General features: G+C 39.9%; 1 protein-coding gene across 1 annotated transcript; it reads left to right on the top strand.

The window, feature by feature from the left end:
- The first annotated feature begins 355 nt into the window (after positions 1–355).
- On the top strand, positions 356–22301 carry LOC113450190 (membrane-spanning 4-domains subfamily A member 8). The gene is made up of 7 exons (XM_026721349.2): positions 356–1145; positions 2264–2511; positions 6018–6140; positions 6320–6376; positions 12667–12801; positions 19081–19215; positions 21941–22301. The coding sequence occupies exons 2-7, from the start codon at positions 2296–2298 to the stop codon at positions 22046–22048; spliced, it is 774 nt and encodes a 257-aa protein (XP_026577134.1). The 5' UTR covers positions 356–1145; positions 2264–2295; the 3' UTR covers positions 22049–22301.
- The last annotated feature ends 968 nt before the right edge of the window (positions 22302–23269 follow it).

The raw sequence follows: 23269 nt of genomic DNA, 5'->3' as shown, positions 1-23269 counted from the left end.
CCACGCTTACAGCTGGTTATCATCCCAGTGATTGAAACACCTGTCTAATTTCGCCTTGAAATGAACTGTCAGGAGCTGAATTAAAGACTGAAAAGCCGATATCATAATATAGGGAAATTATCTTGGCATCTAAAAGAGACCTAGAAGAGAAAAGGGCAAGCTGCTTTTTAAGAAGACGAAATCTGGGAATAGCGAAGCTCATGGAGGGGAAAGGAAATTAGAAGCTGCCTCCCCTTCCAAAACTCAATTATAGCATTGAAGCGACCTGCTCTCCACACAGCAATAGGAGGATCAGGACGCCAGAGGGCGCTCCCGTGTAACATACAGAGTGAAAGAAGCGGGGAGGTGGAGGGGGGGGGGGAGAGTTTCTCTCCAGAAATGTATATAAATGTCAACCAAAAAGCAAGTGTTCAGTTTAAATAAGTGCAAAAGAAAACATAATAAATTTACCCATCCTAACTTTGCCAATACACGAGGAGGATTTGCCTTTGGCGTCTGCTTATTGGCTAAGCGAAACGGTCCAGAGGTTTCAGCGGCCCCTGAAGTTTCCTGGGAGAGCTTTGCCAGGAGCGGACCCGGAGGCTGGGATTTTAGTCCCTCCACCCTCCTTTTCACGCCGCTGCGGCTTTGCCTATTCAACCGCTAAAAAGAGCAACCCGAAAGCTACAGAGAGCGCCAGTGAGGGAAAGAAGAGGGGGGGGGGATCCTCCGCTGGACCAGGGCTACTTAAAGAGCTCAGGTGGGATGGGGAGACTCTGATCGCAGTGATCATAATCTGATCCCCTTCTTTTTCTTTCTGCCGATTCCTGCAAAGGTTGTGGAAGTCTCCGAGGGATTGAAAAGCGAGAGAGAAACGAAGGAGACGTCGAGGGATGCGTTTGATTTCAGTGATTCGTTTTAGCCTGGGAATCACAGGACTTTATAAAATTGGGACAGTTTTCCTCTCATCTCTGAACAAGCAGAAGGTTCCGGCCCCCAAACTGCTTTTCGTTGCTACAGTTGAAGGGTCAAGCAAGTTTTTTTTATTGAACTCTTGAGTAAATCCCTCCTTTTAGTAGTCAGCGGAACCCCGCCCTCCACTTGTTCCTGTTATGTTACTTTCAGTTTTCCTGAGGCTTCCGTGTACTTCGCCTTGAGCGCTTGTTGTGAGTAGTTTCTGGTTAATTTAAAAAATAATAATGTGGACCATCCCGTGCCTGCCGGTTCTCCCCCGCAGCCATGCACCCGCGGTCCTCTCAGCCACCGCAGGTCTTCTAGATGGGAGGATTTCAGGGGAGAATTAGCGGACAGGAAAGAGTTTGCAGTCAATCTTGTGATGGATGTGCCCAACGCGCGCAAAGGCGCCATGTAAACTTACTAAGATTCAATATTGAAGTCCACCATTCAAAATAATGTAGATGGGTCGATTCTCGCTTAACTTTGACTTCCAATTAATACAGCTCAAAAGGGAAGTAGCTTCCTCTTAAGGGCTGTACAAATCCTAACTGGTGGGATTAATTCGGGCTACGGTCATCCGGAGGGCTATTAGATGTCATTGGCAGTTGGGATTTTACTGTATTGCTTTACTGCTTTCTGGGGTGGTCCGAGTTTTGTTAGAAAACTCAGTCTGGTGGCCCAATTGTGTTCTGATAAGAAACCTCACCACTTCTGTGAGGCAAAGGTGGGATACAGATCCTGCTCTTGTGTCCTTCCCAGTAATCTATGTCCAAATCAGAATGAACTTGCTGGAAGGTGGCAATTGACATGATCACCCATGCCTGATGCCTTTAGATCCATCTGCCCAATAATAGGACAGGAGGGCAAGTACAAAAAACCTTTCCCAAATGGGAAATAACATTTAGCTGGGTGGATCTGAGATTGTGCTAAGATTAGAAAGAGACCTTTTGCATTGAAAAAGTTCTCTCTGTTCTGATTAACCTTTTCTCCCTGGTATCTATGGAGATTCTCAATCCTTCAGAGGTCATAGTTGTCCCAAAAGTGCTTTTCCAAAGGCAACTGGAGCTTTTGGGGTTTTTTTTACTTGAAAACATTTCACTTCTCAACAAAGGAGCTTCTTTGTTCTGGCTAAATGGTGGGCAAAAGGAGGATTTCTATCCCTGAGAAAGTTGTATGTTTTTATTACCTGTTCCCTGAACCTTTCTGACAATCTTCTTCAGTTTTACTGAAGGCAAATGTTATCTCATCAAGTGACATTATGGAGAAGGACCAGAATTTGCCTCATTGATGTTAAGACCTTAACTTTTCCTCACTTGTTTGTTTGCAGGTAATTTAATTGTGGCAACACTTCCAGCAAGCATGGCCAGTGGAACTGTATTTGTCATCCCCTCTAATGGAGCAAACATAATCCAAATGGCTCCTGGATTGCCCAGTGTTGCTCTTCAGGCATCTGGAACAACTCCATATCCTCAGTATGGAGCTCAGCAACTTGGGATTTCCACCAGTGCTCCTCAACAAGTCCCACAAAAGGGTCCTTTGGAGAGATTCCTGAAGGCTGAGCCCAAAGTGCTTGGGGTATGCATGCTTTGTTATGTTCCTGTTTGAAGTCCATTAAGGTTTTAGAGCTATGTAGAGACCTGAGAGCCCCATGTTGAAGTTCTGGAAGTTAGCTTGGCTGTTATCTGGTCCTGGAATCTACTCCAAAAACCTCTGTTCTTCCTGGTAGTTTCATTTGTGATTATGCAAAACATTCTGACTCTGATATGCATTTTTTTTGCTTTGCTCCTTAAATGAGAAAGTGGAGCTCAGCCATGGTTCCAGCCAGGTGTCTTTTTCTCCCTTCCCTCTGAGAAGAGCATTTCTCCAGAAGAACCTGGTCATGTATTGACTGAAGCCCAAGCTGCTTGAATTCTTTTCTCCTCCTCCTCATTATTTATTATTTATTATTATTCATCGCACAGTCAGCCAGATGTTCAGACTGGGTTTGGCATTTTTGTCTACCTATCGAGTCCTTACCAAGGACCCAGGATAGGCAAATCTGGATGTTTGATGGTATTACAGATGCTGCAGGATGAAAGCTGTTCCAAGTAAAGCTGCCTTCTGCAATTGACAGATGGCAAATTTGTCAATGCCTATGGTGTTCAAGTGGTGCTGCAGTTGTTTTGAGACTGCACCCAAGGTTCCTATTACTATTGGTACTACCCTTGCTTGCTATTATTATTATTATTATTATTATTATTATTATTATTATTATTATTATTATTATTCACAAAAAATGACAGTATACACAGCAGACGAGATAACTATGCTGGGTTTCGTATCACAAATCACTAGTCGAACACTTCCCAAGCGTTTAGGACTGCATGATGTATCAGCGGATTATGTGAGCAGATTCTAGTAAGGTGGCCTTCTGCAGCTGAACGATGGTGGTTTTGTCAGTGCCAATTGTTTTTAAGTGCTTGCCTAGGTCTTTAGACACAGCACCCAGTGTGCCGAGTACCACTGGAACCACCTGCGCTGGTTTATGCCAGAGTCTCTGCAGTTTGATTTTCAAGTCCTGATATCTGGTGATTTTTTCAAGTTATTTCTCGCCGATTCTGCTGTCACCAGGTATGGCAATGTCGACGATCCACACTTTTTTCTTCTCCACAATCGTGATATCTGAGGTATTGTGTTCCAAAACTTTGTCAGTCTATATTCAGAAGTCCCACAGTAGTTTTGCATGCTCATTTTCTAACACTTTTTCAGGCTTATGATCCCACCAGCTCTTTGCTACAGGCAGATGGTAGTTGTGACACAAGTTCCAGTGGACCATCTGTTGTGATGTTGTTTGTAGTCAGTCTGAGCTATTGTCTTGCAACAGCTCAGTATGTGATCAATAATAATAATCAGTTGATCACATATTTATAATAATAATAATCATCATCATCATCATCATCATCATCATCATCATCATCATTATTATCATCATCATTATTATCATTATCATTATTATCATTATTTATTTTTATTTTTCAAATATACATCCATTTTGTGTGTGGACACTGTTGATTCTGGGTATCATTCACATATTAATCCAAATTACAATAACTATTGGTAAACTTTATCACACTTATCAAATTTAGGTAATCCTCATAATATTCAAACAACAACAAAAATGTCTAGCATCTGTAAAACTCTAATCTTTCTATCTATTATTTTTATTTATTCTATGAAAATGTATGATCTAATATTTCCCCTATCTAATTTTATTTCTGCCTCTATCAGCATACATCAAACTACCTTAATGTTTAAAAGGCAATTCTTTATATCCATCATCTCTTGTCCTCCTTAGTGCTTCATTTTTTTTCCATTTTTTTACTCGCCTCAGTCTAAGCATTTCTCCCAGTACAATCTGATGCTGGCTATTCTCCCAAATGTCTGTCCACATCTCAATCTCCTTATCAGAGATATCTTCCTGTCTATCCAATTGTTGGTTTATCTGTTTTATTTTCTTCAATCTTTCTTCTTTTATCGGCTGGTTTGTCAGTCCTATTTTTTGTTCCAGTCCTTGGTTTCTTTTTTGATGTCGCCACTTTATCTGTTCTTTCTGCTCCTTTTGCTTGCTATTTGTCTGTTCTTTCTCTTTGTCGAGCTTCTGCTTCATTTGCTGATTTTTCTGATCCATATTTTTTTCTTGTTCATAGTCAGTTTGCTGGCTTAAGTAGTCCATTTCATCTAATCTTTGTTGTTTTCACCAGTTCATGGGCAGTTTGGTCTTTATTCATTGTTTTTTGCAGAAGTTTTGCATTTTCCATCCATTGATATTTTAATACTTTGGAACAACAAAGTGATCTCATTAAAGAGTCCAAAATTATAGGTTTCCAATCATTAGTAGATGGCACTTTCCTCTCAGATTTCCATGCTGCCTTTTTTTCCAGCAGATATTAATTTCAATCAAAAGCCATTTATTTCAAAGCAAAGTCATTTATTTAGATGGGCCAGTTCCAACATTTATTCCATATTCTAATAGTCCATATTCTAATTTTCCAAGTTCTTTGAATCTGCTCTGTAATTTTGGTCTTTTATTCTGGTTTCCCAGAGTTTCTTTTATAAAATGTCTTTCTTATTTTCACCTCTGGTAAGTGTAAGACAATAAATAGTTAAAAGTCATAGCCTTCCACTGGTTAAAGAGATATTCCTTTCCTAGTCTAAACTTCCAGGAGTTTAGGAGTCACTTTTCCTTTCATCAGTAGATGGCATTCTCAACTTACTTTTCAACATAAATTTCAGAAGTGCTTACTTTTGCAACTTAAACAATTATCTTTTTAGACTCTTATTATGGATATTTTATTTTCCTTGGGGTTACTTTTTAAACAGAAGAATCATCTCACCCAGAAACAACCATTGTTCATTCTCTTCGCTCCTGTACTTTCTTAGGTGCTTCAGCTGCTCCCCAGATCCATGGCAGCCATGTTGACCACTGCTGCTCCTCATTTTTGGATAAGGGGGATTTTTCAAGCCAGGGAGGAAAGATACAGCTCTCCTCAACCTGCAAGGTGCCCCCCTTTGCTTCACCACCCCTACAGAGTGGCTATGGCTTCTTTTGGAGTTCTCTGATGGGAAGAGCTTGAAGCAGGGTCACAGAGCTCATAGTCCTCACCTCCAGTGCCACAGGAAGCGCAGCCAGAAGTCAAAGTCACTTTGTGCTAACCATGATCAACTTCCTCCTTCAGAGGAGTCTGCAGTGAGAAGTGTCATTTTTCTCTTAAAGGCCTATCTTGATATTCTTATATACCTTCTTCCTGACAAAAGCTGTCCCACTGAGGGTAAAACTAGATCATAGTCTGCAGTAAATGTCTGGTACATAGTGACAACGGCATCTCAAACTCCCTTCTCCTCATTTGGATTTTTCACCATAGGAAAACAGGCCTTGGGTCAACACCTGCACTGGAAAGTTAGAAACCCCAACTCCTTTGAAGGACCTTTCAAAGAAGGATAGAAATGATGCCTTTCCTGGGGTGGTAACAAATTTCAGAATGTTTCTCTTTCTCAGATTAAGATAACCAATTTGACTTATTTTGTATGTTTTCCTTCCTTAGGCCATCCAGATCATGATTGGGCTGATCCACATTGGCTTTGGGGCTGTCTCGCTTTGTCTCTTTCCTTTTTACTATCTTACCTTGTCTGGAATTGGAGGTTACCCCTTTTGGGGAGGGATATTTGTAAGTATATGCAAATTCCTCTTCAGTCATGCACCATGGTATTAATGGTTAAGGCATACATATAGAAGTCCTGTTTGCTTGGGAGTCTTCCTGACTTCTCATGTGTGCCAGATTTTTCTGATGCTTTTTTCCATTAATATTTCCAGTGGACTAAACTATTTTTGTTTCTTTTTCCATAGTTCATTTCTTCTGGGTCAGTATGTATAGCAGCTGCGAACCGTCCAAATCGTGCTTTGGTGAGAAAGCTGTATGGCTTTTGAATTTCTTTCATGCTGTTTCTTCATAATCACTCAGCACTCTATATTAAAAAGGAGAGAAGCCTGAGAGAGTCAATGACCATCATGTGGGTGTTTGTTCTACCAGAGCTTCCTTAGTTGCTACTAGTAATGCTGCTAGCCCTGAACAAAGAGGTGTCTTCTTGAGTTCTCTAGACTTGAACCAGACCTCCAACATGCTGCCTCCTCCATCTTGATTTTATTTTTTTTTTATTTATTTATTTTGTCAAACAATTATTAGATAACAGGTATAAGTATAAACATGGTTATAAATACATGAAATGGATATGAATAAGAAAAAAAGAAACAATAGGACAGGGACGGTAGGCATGTTTTGGTGTGCTTATGCACACCCCTACATACCTCTTAGGAAAGGGGTGAGGTCAATCGTAGACAGTTTAATGTTGAAGATTTTGGGGTTTGGGGAAGAAACCACAGAGTCAGGTAGAGTATTCCAGACATTGACCACTCTGTTGCTGAAGTCGTACTTCCTGCAATCAAGTTTGGTGCAGTTTACCTTGCGTTTGTATCTATTGTGTGCTCTTGTATTGTTATGGTTGAAACTAAGTATTCGTTGACAGGTAGGACATTGCAATGTATAATTTTATATATTATACTTAGATCAGACCAAAGGTGGCATAGTTCTAGGTTGTCTAGGTCTAAAATTTCAAGTCTGCTGGCATAAGGTATTCTGCTACGAGTAGAGGAGTGGACTTTTCTTGTAAAATATTTCTGGGCTTTCTCAATTGTATTAATATCAGATATGTAATGCGGGTTCCAGACTGATGAGCTGTATTCAAGTATTGGTCTAGCAAATGTTTTGTATGCTCTCGTTAGTAGTGTGATATTACCAGAGAAAAAGCTATGTAGGATTAGGTTAACAATTCTTAATGCCTTTTTGGCTATGTAGTTGCAGTGGGATCTAGCACTTAGATCATTTGAGATGAGTACTCCAAGGTCCTTGACAAAAGTTTGTGTCATCAACAAGGTCTCGACTATTCAGCTTGTAGTTTATTTTTTGATTTTTTTTGCCAATATGTAAGATAGAGCATTTATTTGTTGAGATTTGAAGTTGCCATTTGTTTGACCATTCTGACACATAGTCAAGGTCTTTTTGAAGGGTAACAGCATTGTCAGTGGTGTTGAATAGCTTTACATCATCAGCGAAAAGAACACAGTTGCTCTGAATATAATCACAGAGGTCATTAATATAGAGTATGAAGAGAGTTGGTCCTAGAACACTGCCTTGGGGGACACCACTGTTGACAGGTACAGGATTTGATAGGATGCTCCCAATTTTGACCATTTGTTGCCTGTTTGAGAGGAATCTTCTATCCAGTTATGCAGAGATACCATAAGACCTTAGTTTTAGGAGTAGTTTGTCATGTACCACTGAATCAAAAGCTTTACAGAAGTCTATGAAATTGCGTCAATTGTTTTGCCCTGATCAAGTTGTGTAGTCCATATGTTTTTACAGTGCAAGAGTTGCAGATTACATGACAGTTTCCTTCTGAAACCAAACTGTTTGTTAGAGAGTAGGTTGTTTGTCTCTAAGTGGAGGATAATGGATTGGTTAATAATTGATTCCATGACTTTACAGGTGACACAGCATAAAGAGATTGGTCTGTAATTTTCAAGTAGGCTGGGGTCTCCCTTTTTGAAGATGGGAATGTCTGTGGCTAGTGACCATAGATTTGGCAAGGAGCTGGTCCTGAAAGATTTTTCAAAGATTATGCTTAGAGGTTCACTTATGACAGTGGATAGCTGTTTAAAGAAGTAGGCACAAACTCCATCCAGTCCAATAGATAAAGATGGATTTAGATTGCGTAGTGCTTTTTCAACATTGTCTTCTGTAAAATCGATATGTATTAGATCATTGTAGTTGTCTGTGGTTTGACTAGGAAATATTGGGCATGATCCATTGTTGTTTACAAATACTGAGCCAAAGAATGTGTTAAAGAGGTTGCCTTTAATGGTGTCATCATAGCAGTCTTTACCATTAGTTTCTTTTAGGGGTGGGATGGACCTTGAGTCCTTTAGTCTGTTGTTTACAAAATTGTAGAAAGCATGGGTGGAATTGGTGCATAGGTTTTCCGCTTGTTTAGTGTGATAATTGGTACATTCAGTCTTTATCTGGTGGCATAAATTTTTGTATCGGCTTTTAAAGTTGGCAACGTGACCAGATTTATTTTTCCACCAAAGAGATTTCTTTTTGGATTGGAGCTTCCTTATTGTTATGGGTAATTTGTTTTTTCTGGTTTGGGGAGTTGTTATTGGTACATATAGTTTGATGACTCTTTTGACTTCAAGTAAAAATATGTTGTAATGGTCTTCAACAGTATTGCATCCAGTGAATAGAATTTGCCAATCAAGAGATGAGAGATCGTTGTCTGTAAGATCATATTTGCCTTTTTTGAAGTTATAATTGGGGATCCTGTCGTTATGGTGATTTTTGTGAGGACATTTGTTGAGACAAAAGTCAATCATGCTGTGGTCACTGTTGGAAAAGCGTTCATTAATTTCGAGGCAGTTGTTAAATCTAGTATTGTTGGTTACTAGTTGTTCCAGTCCTAGTGTGGTAACAACATTGTACAGGGTTGTATGACTGGGTTCAGATGTACATTCATTTAGTGTCCAATTTATAAGGGGTAAGTTGAGGTCACCAAGAAAAATGAGAAGATGTGGGCAGGAGGCAGCCCATGTCAGTAGTGAAGTTAGCTTGTTTGCATGAATTATATCATAGTCAGGGGCACCGTAGCAAAGTAAGAAGCGGATTGAGGTGTTTAAGGACAGTTCACAGGTGATGGTATTGGGAAGAGCAAGCTCTTGTATAATTTTGATCTTTTTTAGATTTAGAGACTTTTTATAGAATATAGCAACTCCACCACTTCTATGGATTTCACGATCTGACCAAAAAACTTGATATTCTCTTGTAGTGGTAATGGAGTCTGGGAAAGATGCATTTAACCACGTCTCACAGACAAATATAATGTCAAATGTGGCTGAGCTTAGAAGGATGAGGAATTCATGCATTTTATTTGTGAGGCTTCTTGCATAAAGTAGTTTGCATTTAAGATATAAAGTAGTGGGTCTAGAGCAAGTAAGGGGCGTGCATCCCTAACGTTGGATGTTTGGGTGATGGATATTGTGATGTAGATTGAGGCTCTTGCTTTTGATACAGTCAGCATGGTAATGTATAGATTTGTATTACCTAATTCATGTAATCTTTTGAGCTCAGAACATAGCTCCCGGGACCGTCACGTTGCTGTTAGGTTAGATCGGGGTGAGAACAAAGGTTCTTATGGTTCTTGTTGCTCTTTGCGAGTGAATTTATTGAGAAAATGAATTTGCGTTTGCTTTTTCATTTTTGCAAACAACCCTGCAGAGGCATGAGATCATCAAGCCGTCTTTGTTTTTAAGCTCAGGACTGACACGGGAAATATCAAGTATTTCTTCAGGGAAGATGGTTGATGCTTGATTTTCTCTGATGATGTTTCGAACATTAGAGATGTCATCATTGTCACTGACCTCTAGACCAAATAAGATGGCATTTGGTTGCTTCAGTTCATGCTCAACAGCTTCTTTGATGAGGATGGGGATATCATTATTTGTAGGATTTGTTGTTTTTTGTGGATTGGGTTTTGGTTGCAGTTGTTGAGTAGAGATATGGTTTGTAGATGTTTGATGTTCGTTTTTTAGTGCTGTCTCTTTTTTTTTTCAAGGTTTGCCAATCTAGTTTGTATAGTGTCCAGGGATGCTACAATGGTGTCAAGGGATGTTATATGTGTTTCAATGGTATCGACTTTTTCAAACAGGGTAACATATTTTTCTAGTTTGGGTCTGCATGGTGGACAGAAATATGGAAAAGCATTGGCGGATGTTTTTAGGAATAGAGCCATTTGCTTGGGTAATCCTAAGCAATTATGGTGAGCGTAATTGTTACAAAGAGAACATTTGATATAATCTTCATTCTCCTTTAAAGATTCCTTGCAAATAAGGCAAGAGCAAGAGTCTTGTGGTTCTTTAGTAGTGGTTTCTTTCTTTTTAGGTTGAGGTTTAACATTGCATTGTTTTCCTGGCATGGTGGGTTTGTTGAGATGGCTTGTTGATTAGGTTGTTCAATCAAATAAGGTATTGTGGTAATCAATAAAGTAATATTGTACCAAACAGTCTATTATACTAATCACACTAGTCAATTAATTTAACTAATCAATAATCACCCTAACAATTAATTACACTAATCAATAAACACACTAGTCAATTGATTGCCCTAATCATTAATTTATACTAAACATACTAATCATACTAATATTCAAAATAGTTAACCAAACTAATCAATAACCACTAGTCTATGATAATCTATAATATATTCCTCACAAATGATAAATAATTGTAAAAATTAATTAATCATTTAGTAAGGTCAGTTAATCAATTAAACAGAGTTATATTGGGAAAAATTAGGGCAGGAAGAGAATAAAGGGAGGAAGAAGAAAAGATTTGGTTTGGTGATGGTCTTGGAGGGTATATGAAGAGGGCATATATTAGGTTGGAAGTATAGATGAAAGTCTTTTGGCAGAAGGTTACTCTTTACTCGTTTCTTCAGATCTTCAGTTAGTGATTTTTGAGGAACCAGATCTGTCTTCACACGGATCTTCTTGTCTTCGGGCATATATTAGGCTGAAGGTAACTGAAAGTCTTTTGGCAGAATGTTAATCTTCATACGTTACTTCAGATCATCAGCTAGCGATCTTAGGGATTAGGTCTGTCTTCTCACGGACACCCTTGTCTTTGGTCAGCGACCTTAGGAATTAGGCTACTGCGTGAATTAGCAGGGCTGCGCTCTGAGATCAGGACCTCCAATGTGGGATTTGACGATCGCAGATGATCGATGATGAAGGCGGCAGTTTGGACAGCAGCTTTACTGGAAGGTCAGCACTCCAGGATCAGGCCCTGAGCCGTTGGAAGTTCGGCGGTTGGAGCTTTGCCATTGATTGAGGCTCCAACGGGTTCGGGGCTACAGCGCTCCCTTAGGAATTAGCAGCTTAGGCTCCTCAGGATCTCCAGTGCAGGCAATGCTTTTATAGGTTTTTATAGGTAGGAAATGCTCCAACGGGCTCTGGGCTACAGCGTTTTGAAGGAAACAGTAGCTCTGGTGCTCTGGGATCCCTGGCACAAGCAGTCCTTCAGGGTGGCCACAAGGATGGCAAGCACTCCCGAAACAGGTCCTCAATCACAGGATCAGGTGATTTTTGCCGATAACTGATGCAGCTGGTGATCTAACAGAGTCTCTTTTGATCGGGGATGAACAGCAAATCTTCCCACAATCAACTACTTATTTTAATCAGGAAGGGAAATGGTAGGGACCCCACTCACGATCAAATGACCATCGGACCGGGAGCCTCCCCTTGCTAGTTATATGCTGCCCTCTTCGAATGCTTGACAGAGGTTCCTGTTTCAGAAGTCTTCCTACTTGAAAGCAACATTATGAGGAAGCCCAGTATATTAGGAGTAAAATTATAAAACACAGGTGGGAATCTTCTGGGAATCAAAGAGAGTTGTTGGTAGCCTTCCTACATTTCATTCTTTTCCTCTGTCTCTCTTTGGTTTAAACTGTATTCATAGCAACATAGAAATGTAAAGGAATACTGTGTGAATTCAAGAGAAGAAAAACATCCATCTTAATGGAAAAAACACTACATTCCTGAAAGGAATGAACTGAAAACAGAGGAATTTTTAAATTTTTAATACTCTCATTACTGGCTCCAAGGGTTTCTCTATTCCCATCTCTCTTGTTGCCTCTCTGTAATGCTGTATAAGTTAACATTTAATGCTTAGAGTTTGTCATGGCTTAGGATAAACAGTGTGGGATTTCTTTAACTAAAATGTTAAGGGATAAATAATCCTTACCAGTTTTCCTGTCACTGTTAATCACCTGGCCTTCGATTGGAGGCTGACATCTAGAAACAGAAAGAAGGGATTTGATAGTGTTAGAAAAGCCTTCAAATGAACTGTGGCACTTGCTTTTCCAATGTGGAAAACCTTGTTATTGCTGCTGTTTGATTCTGGTGATCTTAGTGGATGTTGTCTGGTTTCACCACTGATTGGTCATGTGTCATTAAACACACACATATATTGAATTCTGTCACTGCTTTTACCATAGTTGGGGCTAATTATTTTTATCTTTGCATAAACCTATTCTGTAACATAATGACACTAACTGTATTTTCTTTCTTTCTGGTGTATTGTTTCAGGTGAAATCTAGCGTAGGATTGAACATCACAAGTGCTATCATGGCATTAACTGGTATCATCCTGTACCTATGCGAACTGATCTTCAGCAATAATTTTTGGAGATATGATCAACAATATTACACTGACAATTTAATTGTAAGTAAAACAATCTGGTCTTAAATTTTGGCTTCATGTGCAGAATTCTGAAGGAGATTATATATACAGGAAAGATATCCCAAATCCTTTGAGTTTTATTTGAAAATATTTTCTTCAATAGGTCTAAGTCACAAAAATATGAGTGCTATTTCATTTGAATGCTTTATATACAGTATTTGTTTAAAAAAAGGGAATCAATATTCTGGTCACTGAGGTGCAAAGTGAGTAGGACTTTGTAGATTTCTTCTTCTTCAGTTTGTTTATTTGGTGGGGAGGGTTATTTTTAAAAAGTCTAAATGTGTTTTAAATGTATAGTTTGATTATGTCTCTGAACAGTGTAAAAATTGGTTGTTTTGCGGGAAGGTTTAGGTAGTGAAAAACAAAGGGGTGCTTGAGAATTTTATATAGAATGTACATGTTGAAATCTATACCAGGTTTTCCTGCCATCTCCACATCCTCATCCCTTCTTTGCATTTGCCACCCAGTTTTATAAAACTGAAATTTAGGTAAGTTCTGAAGTCTGGACAGTTTGGAACCATACCAATAACTGGGATTTTAGTATTTTGTACGGTGCTGCCCTTTGCTTTCTTATGAGTGTTAAATCTTAGTAGTATCACATCCAGGGCTTTTCTCCTTTCCAGCCTGACAGATGATTGGAAAGAAGTTGGGTAAAGAAAATAGATCTAGCTGCATCCTTATTGAGGAGGAGAAACAATATATCTTAGACTGGCTGAATCTAAATCATGTTGCTGCCCTTAACCATACTCGGCTGATGCCAATTTTCCCATAAGATTTCCTTTACTTTATCCTCAGCCCATCAGTAAGTTTTACACTTGATGTGAGTAAATCATCATTAGCTGTACTTGTGTAAAACTAATCTTTTCCTCTCCTCTTCTTTTGAGCCCATCCAACAACAGCCTCTGTGGTGGACTGGCAATTGAAAAATGATGGGAGACGCAGGGAAGACGTCTGAGCAACTGCCAGCCCCGAGAGCCCTCGGGTAGCAGTATTTATTAAGAAAATGCAAATACAAAATCAAAACAATGACTTCAACATTAGCTCAGCAACATTATCTAGCTAGGCCTCAGCGAAGGTGATAAAGTTCCCGTGAGAAAGCAGGGCACCAAAGGTCTCATGGGAATGGCTCTGCTAGGTACTGTGAACCCCACACAGATTCCTGGTCTCTGAGCTTAGCAGACCATAACAGGATCAAACTCTCATCATAAAGACACTACTGCCCTCATGAGGAGCGTTTGTGATACCCCCAGATCTTACAAAGCTGTACAAGAACTTGCAGAATATGATGGATATATTACCACATTCCCTCCTTTTTATTTATTCAAAGATAGGGGGTGTTTCAGTGGCAAAATACACAGTTCCCTCGCAAACTTGGTTTCGTACACTTAAGGCTGAGGCACACATTTGAAATAGATTAGGAATACATTGAATACAGCAACATAACATAATAAGTGTAATAACAATTATTACAACTAATTGAAACAATAAACGTAACCATGAGCTGTCAGGAAGCCAATCCCATAGCAAAGCCCAAAGTGACTTATTGAAGCCATCTTTTCCTGCTTCGTGTTCAGCTATGCGGTCTTCCATATCATGAACAGTTCTTGTAGTGTTAGGCTCATAATTATGTATAAAAACACAACAATGTAAATGAATTAAAGCACAAACTCCTAACATTATATCTAAAGCATAAAGTAACTTGGCGAATTTCAGACACTTCTTCATTTAACATCTTAATATTCTCAACAGTATCATAAAACATAGCAACAGTAAAATTATTTAAAATATGAATATCTCTATAGTTCATAGCTATTCCAAAAGGTGGGTACATGCATACAAAGCTAACAATTAGTTACATTTAAACTCTTTGCTGCAATCCGAACGTCCTTGATGTAGGAATTTTCCTTCCATAAATTATCACCAAGGTCTCTAGTTTCTGAGATAATAGCAGCTCTCCGCCTCCGTATTAGAGTCCGTGGAGGCATAAGACGAATGGAAAAAGAAGTTGTGTAAAGTAACTTAGGCAACTCCAATTGACATCAATATTGTCCATAGTCTGAAACAGAAACATTAAACAGAATCAGAGTTGTAGCACAGGCTGAAGATATAATATCCTTATCAGGTCCCGAGTAAAGAATGTCTTGACCCTTATGCCAGGACCAATATGCTGGAAAAATCAAAAGATGCCGCTGTTTGCAGATTAATTTAGTCCGATTCCCCAAAGGAACCTGCTGCATACAAGTTGATAACCTCGGATAAGCAGTCATCTTTTCCCAGCTTTCACAGCGCCACGCCTGGACTGCCGGCATCAAGAGAATCAGGAACCACGGAAATGCCATCCTGAGAATCAGGAACCTCAGGAACGGAATCAGGAACCACAGGAACGCCATCCTGAGAATCAGGAACCTCCCTCACTGGCACCTGTGAAGGCGCTTGTGAATGATCAGGCCGAATACATCGACCAGGAACCCAACGAATTTGACCAAGATGTTCTACTGCTGCATAACCACGTCCCCACGTAATCAGCTCAGCGGGAACCCATGCCGGATCCGGAAGGAATCGCACCAACACTCGAGGCCTCACTGCATCTGTAGAAGGGGAAGAAAAATGCCTGCTGGCGCGCTGCAGGGGGTTACCAGACAAATTTAAAAATTTAAAGTATACAAAGCAAGATTTAAATGATCTTGAATTGCCGGAAGCCCCAGGAGCTTCCTCCTTTTTTATTTATTTTAGCTAACATGTTCTTGAGCGTGCCATTATAACGCTCCACAATAGCTTGTCCTGTGGAATTGTATGGAATTCCAAATTTATGTTCCACGGACCACTGTTTGCAAAACTGATCAAAGACTGTGCTCCGATAAGCCGCACCATTGTCTGTTTTTAAAGTTTGAGGCGTACCAGCAACTGAAAATGTCTTAATGCAATGATTGATGACATGTTTAACCGCTTCACCTCTTTGAGGAGTAGCCATTAGAAATCCTGAATAAGTATCCACAGTCACATGTATATACTTCCAAGGTGCAAATGATGGATACTGAGTAACATCCATTTGCCAAATCATTGAGGGTTTCAACCCCCTGGGGTTGACTCCCATAGGAATAGCTGTGCCTTGCTTTGAACAAGTTGGACATTGTTGAATTATGGCAGCAGCTTCTGCAGCAGTAAGCTTGAATTGATGTGCCAACGCTTTAGCATTTTGATGAAAATAACTATGGCTGTCCCATGGCTGAACAGTGAGAACTGAAGTTACAGCACTGTCAGCTTTGGCATTGCCTTGTGATAAAATTCCAGGTAAATTACTATGACTACGGATATGGGCAATAAAACACACATTCATACGCTGCTCCAAACATTCTTGCAACAACAAAAGCAAACGTAGAATATTAGGTGATATTCCAGGAGACAAATAAGAACCTGCTACAAAGGGTAACAAATTATATACATACAAGGAATCCACTATTAGATTAAAATCCTGATTTTGAAAATTTTGAAAAGCCAAAACTACAGCAGCAAGTTCTGCCTGCTGGGCAGACTTCTGCTCTGATGTCACTTTTGTATGCCAAATTCCAAATTTATCTTTCCAAACACAAGCACCAAAAACTTTCCCTCCATCAGTAAAGACTGTAGGAGCATCTGATATACTGATTACTGATTTAGGTCACACCCTGTCCCATTGATCTCTCATTTTGCTGACTTTGACCCCCCCCAGGAGCCCGACATTGCGCTTTAAAATGTCCAGGCTTCCCGCAATTGAAACAAGTGCCTTTATTATTTCCTGCCTGGAGAGCCAGAGCTAAAGTCTCCATGTTAAAAGTCTGACTCCCACCTTTCTACATGCGTTTATCAAATCCGCTATCTCTCTCTCCGCCGCAATAGCGGATTTAGAATTTTTTACAATCTGCATTTGCCTGCTCTACTGCTAACTTCAAAAGCAATTCATTCCGGGCAAATTGATTGTCAATTTGCCTTTCAATAGCCACTTTCAATCTGCTAATGAAATTTTCATAGGGTTCATTGTTTCCTTGTTTGATGTTAGTAAAGGTCTTCTCACCACCTTCGCCGTCAGGGAGAGTCCCTACGGCTTGTAAAATTAACTGTGGGAGAAGAACGAACCCTCCTCAGGCATTCTATCTCTCTGTTGATTTAAAGCAACGTCCACACCAATTTCTACTGGATTAAGTTGAATCTCCACTCCAAAATCTACCAAATCATCTCCTGATAATTCCCCTCTATTTGTTGCTTCTTGAATAGCTGCAGTAACTGCATCTACTTGAACTCTTAAAGGCAAACTCTTCTCTTCTGACAAAGTATTTTCAGTGCTTGACAGCCCTCTGGATTTATCTGGAGGTGCTGTCGGTGGCAACGTACCACATGGTAAGGCGGCAAACCTTCTTCGGGGGTGCTAGGAGCGGTTGTTCATGCGTAGCTAATGCATCCATAACCACCCTCCAGGTTAACAAAATTGAAGAAGGGGCACGAGGCTCCTCGTGCAAAAATTTCCCTATCTTTCTCCAGCGCTCTACTTTAATACTACCTCCTCTGGATAACACGGAATATGTTTCCAAACATACTGTAATAAGTCCTCTATTTCTTTCTTTCCTACTTCATGTCCTCTACTATGAACTCCAAACTTAAAACTATTCCCAGCGATCTCTCTCATTTCCTAAGGTGCTTTGTCTGAGCTTTGAGAGACCTTCCCCATACTCACGAAAAGAATCTGTCTCCGTCCAGCGAAGAAGATGAGGGCCCAGTCGCGTCCGCGACGATGAGTATAGGATGCGGGAAACGATAGCTTTCAAGCTATCACGCCAAAACGTATAGCCTTCCAAACTATCACGTCGGGGTCACCACTTGTGGTGGACTGGCAATTGAAAAATGATGGGAGACGCAGGGAAGACGTCTGAGCACTGCCAGCCCCGAGAGCCCTCGGGTAGCAGTATTTATTAAGAAAATGCAAATACAAAATCAAAACAATGACTTCAACATTAGCTCAGCAACATTATCTAGCTAGGCCTCAGCGAAGGTGATAAAGTTCCCATGAGAAAGCAGGGCACCAAAGGTCTCATGGGAATGGCTCGGCTAGGTACTGTGAACTCCCACACAGATTCCTGGTCTCTGAGCTTAGCAGACCATAACAGGATCAAACTCTCATCATAAAGACACTACTGCCCTCATGAGGAGCGTTTGTGATACCCCCAGATCTTACAAAGCTGTACAAGAACTTGCAGAATATGATGGATATATTACCACAGCCTCAAGGCGTATAAAATCTATTTCCCTTCCCCTGTTATCTTGGAGAAAAAGGCAGGTGACCAAGAGTGGATATGTTAGGACAGTGGGGAGGCCTGTCAGTTTTTCCCCTTTGGACTAGCCAGCCTCTGTCTTAACCATTTCTCCTTCTCCCTTCAGCACTTTGTTTCTTGAGGTTCCCTATCCATCCCATCTCCTCTTTCATCCCAAAGGTGCTTTTTCAAGAGGCAACTGGACTTTGTTTTCCTATGAAGACATTTCACTTCTCATCCAAGAAGCTGCTTCAGCTCTGACTAAATGGTGGCCTCAACAACTTCTAAAAGGATGCAAACGACCAACTGTCTGCAAAGAGTATAAATCCTTCCCTTCCCCACCATCCAGTTAGAGCTGAAGAAGCTTCTTGGAAGAGAAGCAAAATGTCTCCACAGGAAAACAAGAAAGTGCTATTAATGTTTCCTGATGCAGTTTTCTCATATCACACAGGTTGTACACGTAGTCTTTAATTTACAATTAATTTACAATTATTCAATTTACAATTGTCCATTTAGTATCAATGGCACTCCAAAAAACTATGACCTCTCCTTGCATTTACGACCGTTGCAGGGTCCCCACAGTTACATGATCAAAATTTGGGGACTTGGCTACTAGCAATTTATTTAGGACAGTTGCAGCATCTCCTTTGCAACTTTCCCAGCCAACCTCTGATCAGCAAAGCCAGCAGGGGTGGGGAAACTGGATTCACTTAACAACCATATGTTTCTCTTAATTGCAGCAATTTGCTTAGCAACACTGGCAGAAAAGGTAAAATTACGCATGACTCACTTAACAACTGCAATGGAAATTCTGGTCCCAATTGTGGTTGTAAGTCAAGGGTTACCTGTACAGTGTCTCTGTTTCCCAAGAGAGCAGATGGGAATCCCTTTTCATGGTGAAGGACATAAAGTAAAATAAAATACATACTGCTACATTAACTTCTCAGAAAATTACAACTATCTTTCCACATGTCTACAGGATGCTGCAGAGAGGCTACGGAGTGTCGGTTATGGCCTATCCAGTGTGCTGCTCCTGTTCAGCTTGTTGGAATTTTGCATCGCTGTTTCACTGGCTCACTTTGGGTGCCAGACAGCTTGCTGTAGTGATGCCCAGGTAACTATTTAATATTTTAATAATAGCTTTAGCAGTTCTCATTGTTAAAGAATGTAAAGAACATAGTCAATTTTTCTTCTTTATTCTTTACTCCATCTAACCTGACCTTTTGCTTGTTTCTTTGATATTACCCTGAAAAGTAGGTGAGATTGGCTACACAGTTTACCCAGTAACCTTTATAACTAAGAGAGACTTGAATTGTGAGCTAACACCCTGTGATTTATTTGCTTCTGCATGTGAATAATTAGATGACGTGAATTTTTCCCAGCTTCTGTTTTGCTAAGAGAGTGAGTGTCATGAATACAATACAGTTTGTGTGGTCTCTATAATTCAGTGATACAGAAGTTGATGTCTCCATTTTAGAGGCCTTAGTTCTAAATATAGTTACTTTAGTAGTGTGACTACAGTAATTTAAAGTATCTGTCACTTAATCACATTTTCTCTCAATGTCACCTTTTTTTTAAAAAAAAGGTATTTTTCATTAAAAAAAAATAACATTAGTTTTAATTCTCAGACAAACAGCTGAATACATGACTATCATATGCTACCTAAGATCTCCAAATATAGATGTAGTAATAAAGGGATTCTGTCAGCACTACAAAGATCTTTGAAAAAAAATCTGTTGGAAACAATTGAATTACCAACCACATGGATTTCCTATCTGGCCACTCATAGACGGCCAGATTAGGTAATCATACCTCTTCAGCCCTTATTCTTAACACTGGTACACCACAGGGTTGCGTGTTGAATCCCTTACTCTATACTCTTTATGTTCATGACTGCATTCCCATTCATGCTAGTAATACTATTGCTAAATTTGCAAATGATACAACAGTGGTGGGACTCATCTCTGGGGGGGATGAGTCTGCCTACCGAGATGAGGTGGACCAATTGCTTTTGTGGTGTGGAGACAATTGGTGTCCTCAACACCAATAAGACCAAGGAGCTTATAGTGGACTATAGAAGGAACAGATCAGATATCCAGCCCTTGCTTATCAATGGACCAAGTGGAGAAATGGCCAGTTTTAAGTTTCTGGGTATTACCATAAAAGAGGACCTGACCTGGGGTGCTCACATTGCAGTACTAATCAAAAGGGCCCAGCAGAGATTATACTACCTGAGACTTCTCAGAAACAACAACTGAATGAAAAATTCCTGGTGACCTTCTACTGTTGCACCATAGAGAGTATCTTAACTTACTGCACCTCTGTATGGTTTGCCAATTGCACAGTGGCAGATAGGACAGTGCTCCAGAGGGTGAACGTCATTGCCCAGAGGATCATGGGCTGTCCTCTCCCCTTTGGAAGAGCTTTATAGCTCCCACTGCCTTAAGAAAGTTCAAAACATTCTTAAAGATCCCTCTTATCCTGGGCACCCTTTTTTAAAACTACCATCTGGCAGATGGTACAGAATAATAAAAACAAGGACAAATAGGCTGAAAAACAGCTTCTATCCGAGGGCAGTAGCTCTTTTGAATTCTGCTGTATAGTGCAATGTTGGTGTGGTGTTGGGGTTTTCAATTCAATGTATGGAGTATGAAGGATGTGTGTTTGTGTTTATTTTCATGGTCATGATATGCACTGAAGATGGTGTTTGATTTCATTGTACGAGGTGCAATGACAATAAAGTAAACTAAACTAAACATACCTACCTTGGCAAGTTTTGTGTTGGGAAAGAAAGACATGTCTGTCTCTTGTTCTGCAGAAGCGACAATTGGCTTCTTTTTGTACCAATAACAAACATGCTCTCAACCTTTCAGAAATGCTTTAGATTAATTTGAGAGGCAGAAAACAGGACAGAACAATGACTGAAGGGGTAAATATGATTGGACCTGACAAAACAGAAGAACTCTATTATAAACAACTAAATCAGCATTCAGAGATACCTGTCTTGGAGCCTTGGTGCTCTCTAGCTTGGGTGTTTTCTTGCAGAGGTTTCACTACTCAAACTAGGTAACATCCTCAGTGCAGGTTTATTATCTGGGTAATAGAACATCTGCACAACCAAGCTCAGAGAGAACGAAGGTCCCCTTATTTCAACCCACAGCTACATATATTCTCCTTTATCAGCACCTAAAACTGTGAAATGCACCTTCTTTGGGCCTTTAAATTGTTAGAATTAGTTCTTAATCTGATGGCTTTTGTGAATAAATCATGAGAATATTATTTGTTTGTTTGTTTGTTTATATGGTCCTCAATTAAACTGGACCCTAGAAGGTTTACAACAATACGAATACAGTAACATAAAATATAAGCAATATAAAACTCCAATAAAAAAGTAAAGCAAAAAATATAATGAGTCTCCAAAAGTCCTCAGGAGAAGCCAGTTCAATTCTCTTATCACTTGCCAGAGGACCATCCCAGTTGGTACCATCTTTATTTCAGAAGGTCATCTGTTCCATACAGAGAACACTCACTGTGTGATGAGGGACACACTGTCACACTTCTCGGTAGGAAGTTGGGAGATCCTGAGCAAATATTCTCTGAATGTGTGGATAAAGCTGGCAGATTTGATAGGAAGTTACTTAAATGCTCATCATTTGCCTATTAATTTATAGTTTTAAAGAATTCTCTATCAGAACTTGGAGCTATCAAAGATTTCACCCTTTGGTGAGACTGCTAGCATCGCAATTACAAACACACAAGTGGACAATCTATTCCTCCTACCTAGAGTAACAGAGGCGTCCCTGAGTATTTTTTGTCTTGACTATTCTTTTCTGTTACAGCCAACCATGCTTTTTGTGCCTTACCAAGTCATCGGAGGTGAAGAAGTTGCAGCTGAACCAAATCCTCCTCCACCGACTTACGATAACGTGGTTACCAAATCTCAGTAAAACAAGAAGGAAACATGAGAATTGTTGGCAACAGAGGTTTCAGGAGAAGCAATCCCATGACCATGAGGAGGCTGCTACCTGTGAAGACTGGTCATGTGTCACCTTTTTTGTAATTTTGTCACTAAACTGTAGCTACCTGCAATAGTGTTTGCATAATCACTGTGATCCCAAAACAGAAGAAGTCTGCATATAACTAGAGTCTTCCATATTGTTAGGGCATTTAAGCTGATTAAAAAGACAGATTCCATCAAAATTGCTATTTTTTGTTTTTGTTTTTACTATCATCTTCAACAAAGGAAGCTGTAAACACATTCATTAGCTGTATCCTTGAAGAGTTTACAGTTGTGTAAACATACAATTTCAAAATCAAAGCCATTCTTACTTTTAGGGAGGGTATATTTAAGGTGTGGGTAACTATGATCCCTTTGCAACTTCTGGACTTCCAATTCCTGAGCCTGCATGGCTGATTCAGATATTTTTGGAGTTGAAGTCTACAATTCCTAAAAGTGCCAGAGTTGCCCATCCCTGGTACTGTATATGCCTCAAGAGACTCAATTGGAGTGTAGAGAAGATTCGTTGCTTCCTTGTCCATAATTACATGGGAAAAAGTTTGACTCCTGCAATGATTTTACAGGTGTACTAATCGTAAATTTGCCCAGTTTTTGAGTTTTAAGTTGATAGGCAGTATCCTGAATATAATCTAGCTCAGTTGAACTGATATCACTCTTACTTCCATACTTTGATGAACCTGCATACAGATAGAAAGTTGAACAACTAGCCTTGTGGTGCAGCCGGAACAATCTTGAAAAAAATACACTCAAAATTGTAGAAATCATAGTAGATTTTAGGAGAAGTCCTTCGATCTACCACCTCTTACAATACTAGACATTATACCATGTTTCCCTGAAAGTAAGATCCAATCTTATTTTCTTTTGACCTCAAAAATAAGCGCTAGGCCTTATTTTCAAGGGATGTCTTAATTTCCCCATGTACTGATATGAGGCAAGAGTGATCTGCCCCAACCCTGAACCAGGTTACTAGAACGTTGCAGCAAGCCATCCCACTGATGCATACAGCTGCCTCATGGTGACCTCTGCAGCTGCCACCTCCAGCAAGCTTGGCTGCTTCTGCAGTTGATTGCAGCCACAAAAACAGCAAAAATTCTGTTCAATGAGGACTGCCTGTGGCATTAGTGCTGGAAGACACTCTACCTTACCCTAA

Source organism: Pseudonaja textilis, chromosome 1, assembly GCF_049901715.1.
Source record: "Pseudonaja textilis isolate UNSWEBS1 chromosome 1, rPseTex1.2, whole genome shotgun sequence".
Lineage (NCBI taxonomy): Eukaryota > Metazoa > Chordata > Lepidosauria > Squamata > Elapidae > Pseudonaja > Pseudonaja textilis.
The sequence above is the reverse complement of the archived record's forward strand: the minus strand, read 5'-3'. Positions and strand labels throughout refer to the sequence as shown.

Bases quoted from the DNA above. Each gene is read 5' to 3' on its own strand.
- LOC113450190 (XM_026721349.2), top strand. From the start codon at position 2,296: ATGGCCAGTGGAACTGTATTTGTCATCCCCTCTAATGGAGCAAACATA. The intron at 12,802-19,080 runs GTAAGTAAAACA...ACATGTCTACAG, and splicing joins ATTACACTGACAATTTAATT to GATGCTGCAGAGAGGCTACG. The intron at 19,216-21,940 runs GTAACTATTTAA...TTTCTGTTACAG, and splicing joins CTTGCTGTAGTGATGCCCAG to CCAACCATGCTTTTTGTGCC.